The sequence below is a fragment of the Acinonyx jubatus genome, chromosome E1 (assembly GCF_027475565.1).
Source record: "Acinonyx jubatus isolate Ajub_Pintada_27869175 chromosome E1, VMU_Ajub_asm_v1.0, whole genome shotgun sequence".
Classification (NCBI taxonomy): Eukaryota; Metazoa; Chordata; class Mammalia; order Carnivora; family Felidae; genus Acinonyx; species Acinonyx jubatus.
In genome coordinates, this window is record NC_069397.1 from 15446336 (window position 1) to 15466381 (window position 20046).

The window sequence follows — 20046 nt, forward strand, 5'->3', positions numbered from 1 at the left end:
AATTTGTTCTGCAGAACCAAACAGAAAACTATAAGAAAATGTTAAAATAAAATTTTTCAGGCTGAAGAAATAATCGAATCCATAGTTAAGAAATCTAATCCATATTTAAGAAATTGAAATTCTTGAGAGGATTTAGAAAAATTATATAAAGAAAGTGGCCTGAAGCCAGGCATGTAGCAGCACAACACATTAGATCCTTCCATCTGTTTTCTCTGGATACTCAAAATTTTAACGCAAGGAATGTGTGGGTGTTAGTCAAATCTTTTGATTCAATGAACAAAATGTCTTTAAAATGTTTCACTGTCAAGGCCTGCCAGAGGAAGGCATCAGAAGAGCATACTATATGGTATTGGAAGTATTCCTGCCATAAGCTTATCAAAATTCCCTCCATCTCCAACCAAAGGTCATGTCCCACATAGTTGCCCAGGCTGAAAATAATTCTAATCCACTAGAGTTACACATAGAATGTGCCATTCCAGTGACAGCGCAGCTTACAGCAAGAGTTCTCCTCTAATGGGACTGACAACAGTAAGATTTTATTTCTAAATGTGTCTTGGAGCTTTCAAAGATTAAAACACACATATCTTCACCACCCCAGCCTCCTTGCCTGTACAGGAAACAACCAAGTTGTGAGAGCGTTTATCAGGCATGGACAGACACATCAGGCCTTGCAGGTGCTAGACAGGAATCACAAATGCTGTTCCATGAGATGTCTTCTGTTAACCCGAAGCCTTTGGTTTATTTTGTTTAGCAAACCACTCATCACTTTTATCTGCCGCCATTGCCTATAGAAAGAGAATTGGAATGTATATTTAAGTCTATAAAACAAAACATACAGTCCACTTGGTGCCTCTCATTGCAAGTGCATTGTCCACAGTCATTAACAATTACAATATACTGAATGCATTCATTCGGTATAGAGTATTATGTTTAATTTCACTGGATGCTGATGAGTTTTGAGCAACTGTTTGCAGATTCTCACATGGCAGAGCGAAGGGTAAAGCGTGCAGCCAGGGGGTGTGGCTGGACAGCTGACTGATCAGAGAGCAAGGAGCAAGCACACGAGTCTGCGGGGTCCTTGGTAGAACAAAAGGCTTGTCACTCTTCGCGTCTGGGTAGGCTCTCAAGAACTTTCAGTGCTAATGAGACTCAGTGTTACGAGACCAGATATGAAAAGCTATTTTCATGTTTTAGCCATTAAGCCTGGAATGATTTGCTTTTACAATGACTCCTCTGATACCATTCTACTGATGTTGGTACTGTTTGGTTAGTTTGGGACCTCTTAATTAAAAAGGAAGCCTTGTGAATATGTTTTGGTTCCACTAGAGTATTTTTATTTTATTATTCCATGAGGCTGAGACCATGGAGAAGGGCTTATAGAGTGATCTAGGCTTAGAACCTAAGTCTTTTAAAACTTCCTGTCCAGGGGCACCTGGGTGCTCAATCTGTTAAGCGTCCAACTTCGGCTCAGGTCATCGTCTCACAGTTCATGAGTTTGAGCCCCGCATTGGGCTCTGTGCTGACAGCTGAGAGCCTGGAGCCTGCTTCGAATTCTGTGTCTCCCTCTCTCTCTCTCTGCCTCTCCCCTGCTCGCTCTCTCTCTCTCTCTCAAAAAGATAAAAACATTAAAAAAAACCCCAACTTCCTGTAATAAAAACATGCATATGCTAAAAGGGTATTTGGTAAGGATATACATTAATTTATTCAGTCAAAAATCAAGTACAGAAATACCTTTAAAAATGTCAGTTTTCATTATGAGCCAGGTATTATGCTAGGTTCGGGTGTGGTGGCAGAGACCTAGTCTGAGGCTTTGAGGAGCACACAGAATAGCTGAGGACTCAGATGGAGACAACTATTTTGCATGAGGGAGCACGCATGTGTGTGTCTCGTAGGGCATTTGCTATAAGAGAAGCAAGAACAAGGTGATATGAGACCAAAAGAAAACAACTAAGTGGTTGGAGAAATGGTATAAAAAGACTCATATACCTCAGCAGGAAGTGCAAAGATGGTGTCTGCCACTGAAAATGAAGAAACAGAAGTATATGTATTTTTTATTTAGAAACCGTGAAGGTGAAAGTGGCTGTCTTGGGCGGTGGGATTCAGAGATGGGACTAGACACCGTCGCACTGACTTATATAAAATCTTAGCGTTATGTGACTTTCTTTTGATGAACATAAAAAGGTTTTTGAAAATCAAGGTATGCAAAATAAGAGAAAACTGACAAAGGTGCAGAAGTTTCTGTCACTTAGGAGCCATAAAAAATGAGGGAAACAACAAACGCTGGTGTGGAGGATCCAAGAAAGCTTCTGAGTTCCGAAGGATGAGCTGACTAAGAAGGAAGGAAACAAACCTTTGGGTGGAGGCAAGAAGATACATCTTGGTGAATATACACGGCTCAGTGGGACTAGAACAGGAGGAAGGGTGGGAGAGGGGCAGCACGGATCAGATAGCAGGGAAGGGCCAGACACGCTCCATGCTCTGTCAGAGTTTGGAATGTATCCTGGAGGCAGCAGGAGCTATGAGAAGACTAAACGGTTTTTGAAATGACTGGATTTATGTGTTAGAAAGCTGGTGTTGGCAGCAGGGATGGCTGGAAGGTGACAGGAGGCTTTTGCACTATTATAGGTGATAATGAGGGCCCTTTCCAAAGGGAAGTGGATAGACGAGAGATTTCAGAGTGGAACTCACACCTCTTGGTGACTAAATAGCTAACAGAACTTAGGGGTGAGGAGAAACAATGTTCAAAAATTGCTTTTTAATTCCAAAACAATTCTAAGATAAAAAGCCTATTAAATGTGAAAGTAAAAGCAGTTCCACTGCTAGGTATTTACCCAAGAGAAATGAAACATGTCTACGAGACTTCTACAAGGATGTTCCTAACAGTCTTCCTTCTTTTTTTTTTTTTTTAATGCTTATTTATTTTTGAGAGAGAGAGAGACAGAGTGTGAGCAGGGGAGGAGCAGAGAGAGAGGGAGACACAGAATCGGAAGCAGGCTCCAGGCTCCAAGCTGTCAGCGCGGAACCCGACGCGGGGCTCGAACTCACAGACTGTGAGGTCATGACCTGAGCTGAAGTCGGCTGCTTAACCGACTGAGCCACCCAGGCGCCCCGTAACAGTCTTCCTTCTAATAGATAAAAATGTTAAATTGCTCCACCTTTTTTTAAACATTTTTTCATGTTTATTTTTTGAGAGAGAGAGACAGAGCATGAGCAGGGCAGTGGCAAAGAGACAGGGAGACACAGAATCCAAAGCAGGCTCCAAGGGCTGAGAGGTCAGCACAGAGCCTGATACGGGGCTTGAACTCATGAACTGTGAGATCATGACCTAAGCTGAAGTCAGACACTTAACCAACTGAGCCACCTAGGAGCCCCTAAATTGCTCTGCTTAAAAAAAAAAAAAAAAAAAAAAAAAAAAGTTTTATTTATTTTTTAGTAATCTCTACGCCCAATGTGGGGCTTGAACTCACAACTCTGAGATCAAAGAGTTGCATGCTCTTCCAAGTGAGTCAGCCAGGTGCCCCTAAATTGTTCTACTTTTTGAAATGCCCATGGATATCTGGGTGAAGAGGTTTCGCTGGCTGTTAACACTAGTCTGGACAGAGACAGCACTAAACATAAAAAAAAGCTGATAAAACTGGACTTAAAAGTTTTTCTGCTCTTCCCCACTTACAGCAATGGACAGATCATCTAAACAGAAAATCAACAAGGAAACAATGGCTTTGAATGACACACTGGACCGGATGGACTTAATGGATACATTTAGAACATTTCATCCTAAAGCAGTGGAATACACATTCTTCTCAAGTGCACATGAAACATTCGCCAGAAAAGATCACATACTGGGACACAAATCAGCCCTCAACAAGTACAAAAAGATTGAGATCATACCGTGCATATTTTCAGACCACAACACTATGAAACTCGCAATCAACCACAAGAAAAAATGTGGAAAGATAACAAATACTTGGAGACTAAAATTTTTTCTGTTCTTATAAGACTGTGTTAAAATAAATCAGCAAGCCATAGACTGGGAATAGTACTTGCATTTGTAGAGATTTAACAAATGACTTGCTTCCAGAACTCCAATAAATCAATGAGATTTTTTAAAAAAACAGATTTGAGCAGGCCTTGAAAAATAAGCAAAAACCCAAATGACAGAAGGGCCATTCCAGGAGAATAAAGTCATGTGAGCAGACACACAGTATGGAAATACATTCATATTTAGAGATTATAGACTAGAATAGCTAAGATGTAAAAGAGATCAGAGGTGTCTCTTCTAATCTGTTTGTCATGAAACTCAGTGGATCATATACATTGTTCTGTATTGATATAGTCCAATTATATTAAATATAATTAAAAAATACATAGGGAGGGGTGCCTGGGTGGCTCAGTCGGTTGAGCATCTGACTCTTGATTTTGGCTCAGTCATGATCCCAGGAGTGTGGGATGGAGCCCTGCATTGGATGCTCAGGGAAATTTTAACAAAAACTGGGTCTTCACTGACATTAAGGATATAGCATTGATTTTTTGGGGTGTAATATCAATATGGTATATAAGAAAATTTCTTGATTTTTATTTTTTTTAATTTTTACTTCTTTTAAGTCATCTTAAAATGTATAAAATACTTAAGGACTGAAATACAGCATCTAAGATTTGCCTTAAAATTCCCCAGGGGAAAAAAAAAAGTGGGGTGGAGGGAATGATGAAAGATTATGGCAGAGTTGAATGGTGACAATCACATAGGGATTTGCTCTATTCTCCTATGTGTTTCTGGAATTTTTAATCATCAAGTATTAAAAATAAAATCTACTAAGGAAAGAAATGGATGAAAGATTTGAACATAAAATTCACGAAGGAAGATATGCAAATAGGCAATAAGCAAATGCAAAGGTGTTCAACATCAACAGTTATCAGGGAAATGCACATTAAGCCACACTGAGAAACCCCTGTACATGTTCTAGGAGAGCTAAAACAAAAACCCAGAAGAGCACAAATGCTGATGAGGATGTGGAAAAGTCGGAACTCTCAGATACGTACATGGCTGGTAGGAGCGTAAAATGGTTCAACTGTTTTGTACAGTGGTGGCAGTTTCTTACAAAGTAAGAACAGTTCCTCTCTTAGGTATTTACCCAAGAAAAATGATTCATGTCTATAAGATTCACACAAGAGTGTTCACAGTAGGGGCGCCTGGATGGCTGAGCTGGTCAAGTATCTGGCTCTTGACTTCAGCTCAGGTCATGACTTCACAGTTTGTGGGATCAAGCACCGTGTTAGCCTCTGTGCTAATGTCAAGGAGCCAGCTTGGGATTCTCCTCCTCTCTCCCTCTCTCTCTGCCCCTCCCCTACTCGTGCTCTCTGTCTCTCTCTCAAAATAAAGAAACTTAAAAAAAAAAAAAAGAACGTTCATAGTAGTCTTCCTTATAAATAGATAAAACTCTGGAAATAACTCAAATATCCACCATTGGAAGAATGGGTAAGCAAATCATCATATTCATAATATTGAATACCGTTCAGCAATTAAAAAAAAACGGGGCGCCTGAGTGGCGCAGTCGGTTAAGCATCCGACTTCAGCCAGGTCATGATCTTGCGGTCCGGGAGTTTGAGCCCCGCATCGGGCTCTGGGCTGATGGCTCAGAGCCTGGAGCCTGTTTCCGATTCTGTGTCTCCCTCTCTCTCTGCCCCTCCCCTGTTCATGCTCTGTCTCTCTCTGTCCCAAAAATAAATAAACGTTGAAAAAAAAAAAAAAAAAAAAAGAACATGGGTGCCTGGGTGGCTCAGTCAGTTAAGCATCCGACTTTGGCTCACGTCATGATCTCATCACAGTTTGTGAGTTTGAGCCCCGAATTGGGCTGCTTTGGATTCTCTCTCTCTCTCTCTCTCTTTCTGCCCCTCCCCGTTCATGTTCTTTCTCTAAGAAATAAATAAACATAAAGAAAAAAGAACTCTGATATGTACAATTACATGGAGGAATCTCAAAAATGTTATGTTGGGTGACAGAATCCAGGCACAAAAGAATATCTACTGAATGATTCCATTTTTAAGTCCAAGGACAAACACAAATAATGTGACAGAAATCAGTACAGTAGTTGGCTACTGTAGTAGTTGGTGGGAACTAGCTGGAAATGGGCACGAGAGAACTTTCTACAATGATGAAAGTGCTCTACATTTTGAGCAGCAGTTGTATGAGAAGAGTTAGCTGTCAAAACTTATAAAATTGAACACTAAATTTCTGTTTATTTAAATTCTAGGCAGGGGCTCCTGGGTAGCCCAGATTCCCTCTCTCCCTCTGCCCCTCTATCCTGCTCAAGCTCTCTTAAAAACAAACAAACAAACAAAAAAATCTCATGTATATTTTACCTCAGTAACAACAACAAAAAATACTTGTTTGGAGCTTAGGGAGGAGTAGGGACTAGAAATTAGAAGTCAGAGAATGGGGGTACCTGGGTGGCTCAGTCAGTTAAGTGTTCAACTCTTGTTTTCAGCTCAGGTCATGATCTCATGGTTCATGGGTTCAGCCCCATATTGGGCTCTGCGCTGACAGTGCGGGGCCTGATTAGGACTCTCTATCCTCTCTCTGCCCCTCCCCTGCTCTCGCTGCCTCTCAAAATAAATAAATTAAAAAAAAAAAACCAGAGGGTCGGAGAATGATGGTTGCAGCTCAGTGCAGAGAAGAAGAATGGCACATGAGAATAAAAGAGCCAAAGTGGGACCACATGTAAATCATTTTGGAATGAGACAGAAAGCCATGCCTGTGTCTGCGAAGCTGTCAAATATGAAGATGGCAGGATCTGTAAGACCAAAGCAGAAGTGAGCTCGAAAGAGGACGAAGTTGGTCAGTGATATGAAAAAGTAAGAAGGAAAAGAGTCTAACGAATGTGCCACCTGAGAGGCTGCCTGACATTCTCCTTTCCTTCATGATAAAATTTATAAACGCTACATTTTCTGTCTCTTGCTTTCGCTAACATTAACTGAATGTCTGTTATTATGTCAGCAGTTTGCCATGTTCTAGAAGCCACACGACAATCCTAGGAGGTGGCTAATACGATTTTCTCAAATTTTTAGGTAAGAAAACTGAAGTTTAGGGGCGCCTGAGCATGCAACTCTTGATCTTGGGGGTTGTGGGTTCGAGCCCCACATTGGACACAGAGATTTCTTAAAGGAAAACAACACTGAAGTTCAGAGAATTTAAGCAAATCACTTAAGGTCAGTCACACAGATATTAAGTGACAGAACCAGGACAGATTGATTCATTCCTTTAATCATCAACAGAGCACTCGCAGAGTTCCCCTTACACACCCAAGTGTGTGCCAGGAGCTGGAGTACAACAACTGCTTTGGATGCTGCTGAAGACTGAGTTTGAGGAAGATAGAAAAGTAGCTGTGGGACTAAGCAAGACGGAGGTCATGGGTGACATCTACATGAGCGTTTCACAGAGTCACAGGAGCCAGCGCACAACAGGCTGAAGCGTGAAAGGGGTAAGAAGTAGAAACGGTATGTGGGCAGATTTCTTTAAAAGAAATACGGAGAAGGGGTTTGGGGGTAAAAGATTTTTAAAAGATGGGAGATTTGAAAGCTTGTTTGTGTGTGGAGGAGAACCATTCACTGGAAAGGACAGGAGTGGCAGTGTAGATTGGAGATGAGGGGACCAAAAGAGCTAAGAAGTGAGGGGGTGCATCCGGGCATTTCCCTTAGCAAGCGGAGTCATGATGCATACAGCAGAGCAGCAGTGGTTGCCCAGGCAGCCTGAGCACATGCGAAGGGACAAATGCTGCACCCAGTTAAGGGTCACGACGGGGGCGGGGGGAGGTTGCTGGCTGGCTCAGTGGGTAGAGCGTGCGACTCTTGATCTTGGGGCTGTGGGTTCAAGCCCTACGTTGGGTGTAGATTACTTTAAAAACATAAAATATTTTGGGGCGCCTGGGTGGCTCAGTCTGTTAAGCAGCCGACTTCAGCTCAGGTCACGATCTCACGGTCTGTGAGTTCGAGCCCCGTGTCGGGCTCTGGGCTGATGGCTCGGAGCCTGGAGCCTGCTTCTGATTCTGTGTCTCCCCCTCTCTCTGCCCCTCCCCCGTTCATGCTCTGTCTCTCTCTGTCTCAAAAATAAATAAAAACGTTAAAAAAAAAAATTTAAATAAAAACATAAAATATTTTAGGGGTGCCTGGCTGGCTCAATCGGTAGAGCATGAGACTCTTGATTTCAAAGGTTGTGGGTTTGAGCCCCATGTTGGGTATAGAGATTACTTAAAAATAAAATCTTCAAACAAAACAAGAGTCATATGGGTGGCAATGAAAATACATAGTCCTGGCTCAAAAGTCACCCCAACAGCAAAAGGACACAGCTGTGGAGCCTGTTGCTTTGGCCCTTCCCCCACACACTTAAGACCATCCCCGGTGGGCCTGTGGGAATATAAAGTCAGAAATGAGACTCACATCATCCAACAATTTGCTTCCTTCTGGATCCATCTCAGAAAGTTCTCGAAATGCTTCATCCCCCACAAAGCAAATTTCATGTCCATCCTACCGCAATAAAGAGAAAAGAAATTTGGTGGAAAGACACCTTGCAGAAACCCCTGGTGCAGCCCATCCCTTCCCTGAGTAATACTTACAGGGTCAGCCAAAATGACCACTTGCACTGTTGCTTTCCCTGGGGTATCCAGACTCACCAGGGGAGTCAGAATCTTCTGGTTCTCCCTTTTCATTAAGTCTTCTAAGTCTGATAACTTGAGGAAGACAAAGAGGCAAAGTGAGCAAGGGGTCATGTACCACTCATGCTGTGGTCCTCAGCGGCCCTGGGGGAGGATGAGATCAACCAGAGAGAACTCGGGCACCATGTGTTTGATTTTATTATCTCAGCGGCTCTTGAGACAACTGTTGAACTTGATACCAAAGCCACAATCAGAATGAACCGAAAGAAGTGGGGGGGGGGGGGGGGGTGACATTCTTAGCAGGTTCAACCAGCTAGTCACAGAGCTTAAACCAAAGATCTAGGACCAAACATTACCTCTTTTTGGGGGCAAGAAAAGGCAATTCTTCCAAAAGCTGCTGCATGATCAACTGTACCTTTGATACCCTGTAGTTCGAGCTTACACTGAAAAGAAATAAGAAAGGTTTATTTTTTGGAACACGTTATATGTATGGTTAAAAAAAAAATTCAAACAGTACTAAAGGAATAAAGTTAAAACTAACGCTCCCTTCTACTCTCCCCAGTGGCAACTAGTCAACAGTTTCCTGGAAGACACATGGCATGCACAGATCTTCTTTTTTTTTCACACAAACGGTGGCATAATTTACACATTATTCTGTCCCTTGTTTCTACCCAATGTTACTATGTCAGCATGTAAGGATTCACCCCATTCTTTCTGACAGCTGCACAGTAATCCATTCTATGGATGAACCGTAAATTATTGAACTACTCCTCTAATGCACAGAACACTGAGGTTATTTCTTATCCTTTGCTATTACAAACAGTGCTGCAACAGATAACTTTGTACACATTTCTTTGTGCACGTGTATGGTGAGTACGTCTGCAAAATAAATTCCTGGGAGTAGACCTGTTGAGTCAGAGTGCACGGACTAAATCATGTTCAAATGCTAGGTTATTTAAGGGGAAAAAAAAAGATGAAAATCAATGATCACTTCTGACTCCGCAAAGGTTATAGCCCTAAAAATAAACAAAGGTAATATATGGGTGATGGTTATCAGCAATTTTTATTTTCTTCTTTCTGCTTACCTATGTAAATATTGAGTCACTGTGAAAAAACTCTGAGAATAACCTTCATGTGATCCTCATTTGAAAGCCAAACTCAAAGTAACAGATTACTTCTCTCCAAGATCACTCACCTGGTTATCAGCATAGCCCAGCAAAGCCCTTTGCTTCTCTTCATCTTTTTCATAAATTTTCATTCCCAGTAGATTAGACCAGTAGTTCAAGGATTTCTGAAGATCAGACACTGCTAGAGTTACTTTTAATATAGGATCTGGAGAGTAATAAAACAGTAGGAATGGATAGGTCAGCACAGTGGAATAGAACAGGAAGACTAAATCAGGCTCGTGTATATATGAGTTCAGTTTACGATAAGAAAGGGATGATAAGTCAGTATGAAAGTGCACATTATTCAAAAAATGGCATGAAGAAAGCCGGCTTGTCATTTGGTTAGAAAAATTACACCTTTAAACGAAATGGCAAAATACATTCCTAATGGGTTAAAGGATTTAGTTTAAAGAATGAAATCATGGGGTGCCTGGGTGGCTCAGTGGGTTAAGCATCCGCCTTTGGCTCAGGTCATGATCTCACGGTTTGTGAGTTCGAGGCCCGTTGGGCTCTGTGCTGACAGCTCAGAGCCTGGAGCCTGCTTCGGATTCTGTGTCTCCCTCTCTCTCTGCCCCTTCCCTGCTTGTGCTGTCTCTCAAAAATGAATAAATGTTTAAAAAAAAAATGAAATCATGAAAATACTAAAAACAATTATTATTACAATTATTTTTATTGCTACAATTTTGGGGTGTAGAAAGATTTTTTTTTTAACCTGACACCAAAGGTAGAAAAACCAGGAAAGAAAAAATGTATTAGGTTAATCACATGAAATGGAAAATTCCTAGACAACAACCACCCCCCTCCAAGAAAAGAAAAAAAAATGATAATCAAAGAGTAAAGGACAAAGTGAGAAACATTTTTGCAACATATATGACAAAAAGTCCTGAATACTTTTTTACTCTTTTAGTTTATTTATTTATTCTTGAGAGAAAGAGGGGGGGAGAGAGAGAGAGAACGAGCAAGGAAGGGGCAGAAAGAGAGGAAGAGAGGATCCCAAGCAGGTTCCACACTGTCAGCACAGAGCCTGACTCAGGGCTCAAACCCATGAACTGTCAGATCATGACCTGAGCTGAAATCAAGACTCAGAGGCTCGACTGACTGAGCCACTCAGGCGCCCCAGTCCTTAATATTTAAATCACCTTTAAACATTAGTAGGAAAAAGACGAACATCCTAAAAAAATAGGTAAAAAGCACAAAGCGGTAACCCACAAAAGAAGGACTTGGAATGGTCAATGAACACATGAAAAAACATTCAACCTCACAAATAATCAAAGAATTTGGAATTAAAACACAACATTTTGCCATCTCACTGGCAGATAATTTTAAAAGTTCAGTGTTAACTGTGATAGGGCAGGGGGAAGAATCATAATCATATAGTACCGGCAGACTGTAAATTATAAATTAGTTCATTTCTGGGCAGCAATTTGACAGAATGTACCCAAAGCCTAAAAAAATGTAAACTGCTTTTGAAAGAGCTATCCTATTATCACCAATTAAGGAAGTAATTGTGGATGTATGAAGGGCTTTCTGCACAAAGACATTCTTTACACTGTTGCTTGTAACAATGAAACACTAAGGACAACATAAAAATCCAACAATAGGCACTGTTTGATTCCTGGATGTAATACATAGGAATCGCTATAATGGAACATAAGATACACATACATACATACATATACATACACACATATATGCGTACATACGTATATATACACACATATACATATATGTACATATATATACGTATATATACACATACATATATATATGTATATGTACACACACACATACAAACATAGATATACATTCCTTTTGATAAATGATTGAAAGATACACTCTAAAATGTTAACAGTGATTATCTCTGGCTATGTGGGTACTGTTTTCGTCTTTCTTCTTTGCTTGTCTGTGTAGGAAAAAAATCTATTTTTTCCAAAAAGAATAAAAGTTCTATTAAAACATTTAACATTATTGGAAATTTTTATATTGTAAAGTGACCCCTGAAGAGCTGTTCTGACTATGGTAAATTCAGTACATTTGTCTTCAGTTTTCACCGCCTCGGCCCGTCTCTCTGCCTCTCCCCTGTGCATGTGTGCACTCTCTCTCTCTCCCCGCGAGGGAAGTGGCTCTAGGACAGGTGGACCCCCGTGGGCAAGACAATGGAGAGAAGAGTTGGATTCTTGATGCCATTGCTGAGATGCTAAGTCCACTAACACTGAGCTGTTCCTACCTATAGGATACCCGCTCCGTGAGCTAGAACGTTTTCTTCATGTGCCAGCTAGTCTGAGATCGATTTTGATACAGCTGAAAATATCCTAGTAGGTATTACCAGTAGGATAGAGCCCAAACCAGTTTAGATTCCCTAGAATTATGCACTGAAGTTCTAATATGAAAATATGATTTCTCAAAGAACAAAACGCTGGCTTGGGAAAGACATGTCATCGCAACACAGAAAGACTTCACGGGAGAAAGAAATCTGGCTCCTCTCTCCTTTCATCAAAGATGTCGTTAGACAGAGGGCTTTTACTAGTCCCGCTATAATTACCTGACTGAGGTGGACTTCGATTCTGCAAATAGAACTTATATCCTCCTGGGGCTTCAGTTTCAAAAACACCTTCCGTAACTTCGCTGAGTGGCCACTCCAGCCTTCTGGCATTGCTGATGGCCTGGTTAGAAGCGAGTGTGATACCCTGTGACAAACAACAGTACCATCAACTGTATAACCATGGATCTTTTCTAGAACAAGATAATGAGGCAAAACCCTGCTGCCTTTACATGATGCCACCGAAGATTTAATTGGCATTCAAAATTTTCGCCTAGGACATATTTGTCCTCCAAAGATTCCAAATGTTGTGAATTGTAGGACAGAAATTCAAAGGCTAGAGAAGTTTGATCCATTTAACACCAAAGATAATCTTTCATTTTTGTTTTTTGTTTAAAATTTTTATTTAACAAGGATAATCTCTTCTAATTTTAAAGATCTAGTCAGAGAAATCTTGATCTTACTTTAGTTTGCCAGCTACCTATTTAAGATGTTTTTTATTTTTGCTTTCTAAACAAAATAATTTAAGCCAATTATCAAGGTATCATTTAAATTTAATCAAAATACCTAAAAATGTACACTGTCTTCTGATAAGACCAGCTGCACTTTTTTTTTAATTTAAAAAAAAATGTTTATTTATTTGTGAGAGAGAGACAGAGTGTGAGTGGGGGAGGGTCAGAGAGAGAGGGAGACACAGAATCTGAAGCAGGCTCCAGGCTCTGAGCTGTCAGCACAGAGCCCGAGGCAGGGCTCGAACTTACAAACCGTGAGATCATGACCTGAGCCGAAGTCGGAGGCTCAACCAACTGAACCCCAGGCACCCCAGACCAGCTGCACTTCTAACTTGGATTATCATAACAGCTTCTCTTGGGGCACCTGGATGACTCAGTCAGTTATGTGTCTGATTCTTGATTTCGGCTCAAGTCATGATCTCGCAGTTCGTGGGATCAAGACCTGCGTCAGGCTCTGCACTGATAACGTGGAGCCTGCTTGGGATTCTCACTCTTTCCTCTCTCTGTCCCGCACATGTGCTCTCTTAAAATAAATAAACATTTAAAAAAAAAAAAAAAAAAAAGCCAGCCTCTCTTTCCCTGAGTCTTGTCAATCCATCCTCCATTCTGCAGCCAGAGTAAAATTTCTGAAACACACCCTACTCTCAAGACAGCGACCTTATGTTGTTTTTCCCCTGCTTAAAACCCTTGATAGCTCCTCATGTCGCTCAGGGATGGCTAATGGCCTGAAAGGCCCAAAACAATCTGAGCCCAGGTCATTTCGGACCCGTCTCCTCTCACTTTCCTCTTGCTCTGTCTATTCCAGCCACACTGGCCTCCGTGCATTTTCTCAAATGTGCCAGCTGCTGTTTGAGGGCTTCTGCACAGGCTGTTCTCTATCTGGATTGCTCTTCCCCAGGATACCACATGCCTAACTCTTCTCTCCTGAGAGAATTTCCCCTAATGTCACCTCCTCATTGATCCCTACCCTTGGAACCTTCGTTAAAACTAAAACCAGTCACTTGTCCCATAATCCCCACCACCCCTTATTCTGCTATGACTTTATTCCCCTGCCAGGCATAAATTTTTGTCTGTTTCATTCACTGGTTATCCAAAGTTCCTAGAACTGTGCCTGGCACATAGAAGGCACTCAATACATATTTGTGGCATGAATAAACACCACAATGTGTAATTTAGTACATAGTTCATTAAACATATTTGTGAACATACATGTAAACTAAGTTCCTAAGTGTGAAACTGCAAGGCCAAAGGATAGATGCATTAATTATTTTGATAGTAACAAAGTGAGGTTGTAGCCATGTACACCCTTACTAGTAACGTGTGAGAGTGGCGCTTTTTTAACACCCTTTCTAACACAGCGCGTTATCACACTTTTTGAGTTTTGCCAATCGGTGACAAATGGCAGCTTGGCAGTTGAACATTTTTTTTTCAATGTTTAAGAGACATTTCTCATGTACTTTCTGTGGCTGTCTATTTAGTTTTTGTCCTTTTTTCAAAAAATTAAGTTGCTGATCCTCTTTTTTTTTTTTTTAATTTTGCAACGGTTATTTATTTTTGAGAGAGAGAGAGACAGACCGTGAGCGGGGGAGGGGCAGAGAGAGAGAGGGAGACACAGAATCTGAAGTAGGCTCCAGGCCCCGTGCTCTCGGCACAGAGCCTGACGCGGGGCCCAAACCTATGAACCGCGAGATCATGACCTGAGCCGAAGTCAGGCGCCCAACCGACTGAGCCACCCAGGCTCCCCATCCTCCTCTTTTTCATGTACAGGGATTCTTTACAGAAGTGGGAGGTCTATGTAACCTGTTTTTCTTTTTGTTCCACAAACTGAGGAGCACCGAAGGTCCCTTTCCTCAGGGATACTTTCCTGCCGGAGTCTCTCAGGAAGACCCAGGGCGGAACAGCCGGGCTGCTCTCCTCCACCTACATGCTCTCTGGCCCCTGCGGCTCCATCAGTCAACATCTGACTGGAGCCGGTGCAATGTTCATGGTGCCAAATGGTTTTGCTCTTTCTTCTCTCCCTGATTTAAATTTGGAGAGCGAAGAAAAGGAGAAACACAAAGAAATTTTCACATACACTCAATCACCAAATCCTCTTAACTCTACCTCCTAAACAGCTCTTAAGTCCACCCACTTCTCTCCATCTCCCACAACTACCAGGTTAGGTAAGGAGCGGCCAGTCGCTTCCCATACCACCCTTTGAGCCAGTTGCCTCACTTCCAGTTTGGCTCCCTTCCAACCTGATCTCCGTGCTGCAGCCAGGCGGATTCTTGCACACCACACTGTGTCATCCCCGCCGCTTAAAAATGGCTTCACTCTATTTTTAGAATGTAGTCTGAACACCCTCACGTGATGTGGTCCCAGCTTACTTCTCCAGCCTCACATCTGCCCCTTTGTCTTCACGCACCTCACTCCACACAAACTGCGCTACTCACTGTCCCCTGACTGCCATGCTGCCTCTCACCTCCAGGCCTGCGCGCATGCCGAGACACAAGTCTCACTCTCCCACCCCGACCCCACTCACCGGCTCGGCTGTCACTTCTGGAGAGATTTCCCTGCACTCTCACCTCTCTGGGAATAAGCTGGGAGTTCTTCCCAGGTGTTCCCACATCTGCCTGTCCTCATCCCAATTCTGGCACTTATCACACTGCATTCTTTTGTCTCTTTACTTGTTTCCCCACAAGACAGGAAGCTCCTTAGGCCAGGGAACATGCTTCATTCTACTGTACCCCCAGGACCTAACCAGGTACATGGCATACAGTAAGTCACAGTAAATATCTATTAAATGAATAAATTAGTGAAGGACATACAGAGTGAGAAAGAGAAAAACAAAGATACTAGTATGTTACATCTGAACAGTCCTTTTCATTTACAAACCACTTTTATAGATAATTTGATCCTCCTAAAAATTCCACCTTGATATCACTTTTATTTTTATTTTATTTTATTTTTATTTTATTTTATTTTATTTTATTTATTTTATTTTATTTTATTTTAGATATCATTATTATTTTAACAGGAGTTAACAGGAGTAGCAAGAGCAAATGACCAAAATAAACATCTAGCATGAGGCAGGTTTGCTTGGCAGAGAGTAAAAACTAGTGCCTCCTATCTTGCTGTGTATTTGGGCCCAGAGACATTATATCTACCATGAGTAACTGCTCAGTAAGAGGAATGACTATTAGATGCACAGTAACTTGAATTCTTGCATGAAAGAATGTAGCGCATGCAATGCCTTCTTCTCTTTCTCCTTAAAGCTTCTCATGTTTTTCTCTGACTAGCACTGGTTGTTAATAGTGCAGCTCAATCTTAACAGTTCACAAGAGATAATTCTCTGGTTGGTGATCAGGACCTGACCAGACCCATGACGCTGGCCCTTCTACCTCTCAAGGTTCAGTCATTCCCTCAGAGTCGTCTTGTCTCTGTCAAAGCTGTTTCTAAGTCTTAACTTTTTTTTTTTTTAGCTTTTTTGTTTTCAATGTTTATTTATTTTTGAACGAGAGAGAGACAGAGCATGAGCAGGGGAGGGGCAGAAACAGACAGGGAGACACAGAATCCGAAGCAGGCTGCAGGCTCCAAGCTGTCAGCACAGAACCCGACGCAGGGCTCGAACTCACAAATGGCGAGATCATGACCTGAGCCAAAGTCGGACACTCAACCAACTGAGCCACCCAGGTGCTGCTGAATTTTTTTTTTAATGTTTATTTTTTGAAAGAGAGAGAGAGAGAGAGAGAGAGAGAGAGAGAGAACACACGGGGGAGGAGTAAAGAGAGGGAGACACAGAATCTGAAGCAGGCTCCAGGCTCTGAGCTGTCAGCACAGAGCCCAGTGCAGGGCTTGAACCCATAACCCTGGGATCATGACCTGAGCTGAAATCAAGAGTTGGATGCTCAACCAACTCTTGATTTTGTTTGGCTCAGGTCACGGTCTCACCTTTTGTGGGATCAAGCCCCGCATCAGGTTCTGTGCTGTTAGGGATTCTTGGGATTCTTTCTCCCCACTCCCTGCCCCTCCCCTGTTTGCACGCTCACTCTCAAACAAAAGAAAACAAAACAAAACCCCATAAAACTAATCATTAACCTGCACCCAAAGGCCGTCAATTCAGCAGTCATCATACCTAACATCGTATCAGGGATCTCAATAAAAGGCACAGCCGAAACTCTACTAGAATGAAATGACATTTACCATGAAGTCATTGCCAAGCTTGTAGTGTCCGATGCCATAATTGTAAGTCAGTTCTGCGACAAAATGATCATCCTCAGGTCCAAATCCCACCATTGTCTTACTCCATTTCCCATCATAAGGCCTAGAAAAATGAAAGTAAGTGAACCCAGTGACACAGATCTGCCTCAGGCCTCCCCTAAGGACTTCTTGGGACAGAGCAGTGGGCAGTCACCTCTGGTCCTCTAAGTACCCATAAAGATGAGATGACCTGTCAGCTGGTGCTAAAAGCAGCAATGGACAGTGTGTGTGGGTCCCACCACAGAGGCTCCAAAGACCATCTGTCTGGCACTTATTCGAGGGAAAGATTTGTTTACCTTTCTTTAAAGTAGAGGACAGACTCCTATAAAGATGCTTCTTCAACCTGATCTTTATTTTCATATATATCCATCAACAAACATGCAATTCTCGTGAGGCTGGGAATTTTCCAGCTTGCTATGGCTACTGAGCTTAAGAGACCCTTGATAAAGTGTTGCTTCATTTAGAACATACACTTACTTGTGTTCTTGAAGTTGCCACCTTAATTTATTTTCTCCTGAATTTATCCCACTGCCTTATACTCACTTTGAGAAACTGTCTTCTCTTCTCCAGGAGTATTTAGAGCCTAAATGAGATTTTAAGAAACAAGGGGTCGGGCACCTGCGTGGCTCAGTCAGTTAAGTGTCAGACTTTGGCTCAAGTCATGATCTCACGGTTCGTGAGTTCGAGCCCTGCATCGGGCTCTGTGCTGACAGCTCAGAGCCTGGAGTCAGCTTTGGATTCTGTGTGTCCCTCTCTCTCTGCCCCTCGCCTGCTTGCACTCTGTCTCTCTCAAAAATAAAAAAAAAATAAATAAAATATATAAATAAATACAACATAAATAAATAACATTAGAAACAAGGTGTCATACCCATTACAGGCAGCTTTGCAGCCCTCTTCAAATTCCTCATGCCGCAGAATCTAGTAAGGAAATTACAATAAATTGTCAAGTGTTACCAGTACTGTATACAGCATATTTAGCACAACTTAAAATGTTAAAACACAAACATTTATAACTTATATATAATAACATATAAGCTTTACTTGTAAGACAAAGATAATGAGCTTTATATCTTGCCCAGACTAGAAGTAGTAGAGGTAAGGAAGAACAGTTTGACACCAAGGGTGAGACAACCAAAGCTGTGAAATCTACTTACACTGGGAAGCAGTGCTGTGTAGTTAAAACAACAACAACAACAAAATCCCCCCAAAACCAAAGTTTGGCCTTCAGCATTAGAGAATTCTGATTTGGAATTCTGGATGTCACTCAATAGTTGTGTAACTCTGAGAATGTTGCTTAGGGTCTGAGTCTCCCAGTGTGTTGTGAAAATAGATAATTTATTAGACCATTTGACACAGAACCCCACAGACAGTAGGCTCTCAATGTCTTAGTTTCCACTCTCCTTTTTGATTCCCACTGCTACTGCTCCAGTTCAAGTTCCCATCAGTTCTCTCCTAGACTATTAAAAATCATCTTCATTGATCTTTTTCCTTAATACCACCACAAAATTATGTGCCTAATGCACAGCTCTGATCACATCATTACCCTCTTCTAAAATGTAAGACAGCTCCCAAATTACTGTGCCATAAAATCCAAATTTCTTAGTATTCAAGATACTATCAGAAGTGTCCTGATATCCCATCTCGACTTCATCTAAGTAATCTAAGCTAAAGACACAGAAAACTAGCAGTGTTTCCCAAACATAACTTATCTTTGCATTGGCTCTTCAACTTTTCTAGTATACTCCTCCCTCTAATCTTGGTTTGTGGAAATCTTAGCTATCTTTAGAGATCAACTCAAACACAAGGTCTCCATGAATTATTTCCTGATGACCCAGCCCAAAGTTAAATCTCTTCTGTCGTATTTTTGTAATAGTAGCAGCAAACACTTATATAGCACATACGATGTATCAAATACTACACATATAACAGTATTTAATTTTCATAACAACCCTTAATCAATGAGGAAACATGTTAAGGGAGAGTTTTGTGGTTTTCCATCACTTACCAAGTTTTGACTTCCATTACTGTACTATGTACAATGTACTACGTACAAATCCAATTCTCAACTCCACCCCCAACCTAGGCCAGGAGCTTTAGTTGAAGACAGATACTAGGGTCATTTTCATTTTTGTCACCAAAGTTCAACACACGACCATGAAACACGGAGGATGTATTTTAAATGACTGCTGAATTCAGGTAACGCCCTTGCACTCCACGACTTCTGCACTGTCTCTGCATTAAATTGCACTCTTGCACCTCTAAAGCCCTTGCTTACACTCCCCAATAGCTTCCACCAGCATTTGCCACCCAGGTGATCCCTGTAGATGGCAGCTGCTCAGGGCTGGAGAGGGCGCTTCCGGGTGTTGGAAAGAATGGGTTCTGACTTAGGGCAGGCGCTTTTGAATACACAAAAGGGACTATTCAAAGCAGCCCTGAGAGAAGCAAAGCTCTAAATAGGCAATCTAAACCTTAAGGCTCCAAACCGGAAGAGACTGAGTTGTTTACTGGAAAAGTATTATATTACTTTTTGTTTACTGTCTTTCCCCCGGCTAGAAGCCCCAGGAGGGCTGAGGCTCAATACCTGCAAATGAACTAGGAAAGAAACGTGTGTGGGCACACAGTCGAGGACTAATAAAGGCCCCTTTCAAAGTCATCTAACCCAACCAGTGACATGCAACACTTCCCGAAGCTGAAAACTCGACAAGGCTAAAAAGAGTCCAAGGCTAAGGTCGGACACCCATTTGTCCCCACCATCGTGTGCCGGCCCCTCCGGGCCCTGTCTGCACCTTCATTCCAAGGACATCGCGAAAGAAATGCGTCGTCTGGAAGCGGTTTCCCACTTTGAATACGAAGTGCAAAGCTCGACGAGAAGCCATACCCACCGGCGCCACTCCCATCAGGCGTACAGTGCTGCCCGCCGGCAGCTGCGCAGACGGGCCGGTGAC

The 20046-nt window shown here is 42.0% G+C and overlaps 1 protein-coding gene across 1 annotated transcript; it reads right to left on the bottom strand.

The window, feature by feature from the left end:
* Positions 1-511: 511 nt before the first annotated feature.
* On the bottom strand, positions 512-20041 carry GLOD4 (glyoxalase domain containing 4). Its single transcript, XM_015074278.3, has 9 exons — positions 19888-20041; positions 17970-18019; positions 17045-17165; positions 12354-12498; positions 9841-9977; positions 9002-9088; positions 8607-8720; positions 8431-8517; positions 512-785 (listed from the first exon to the last, which is right to left on the bottom strand). The coding sequence occupies exons 1-9, from the start codon at positions 19996-19998 to the stop codon at positions 720-722; spliced, it is 918 nt and encodes a 305-aa protein (XP_014929764.2). The 5' UTR covers positions 19999-20041; the 3' UTR covers positions 512-719.
* Between the last annotated feature and the right edge of the window lie 5 nt (positions 20042-20046).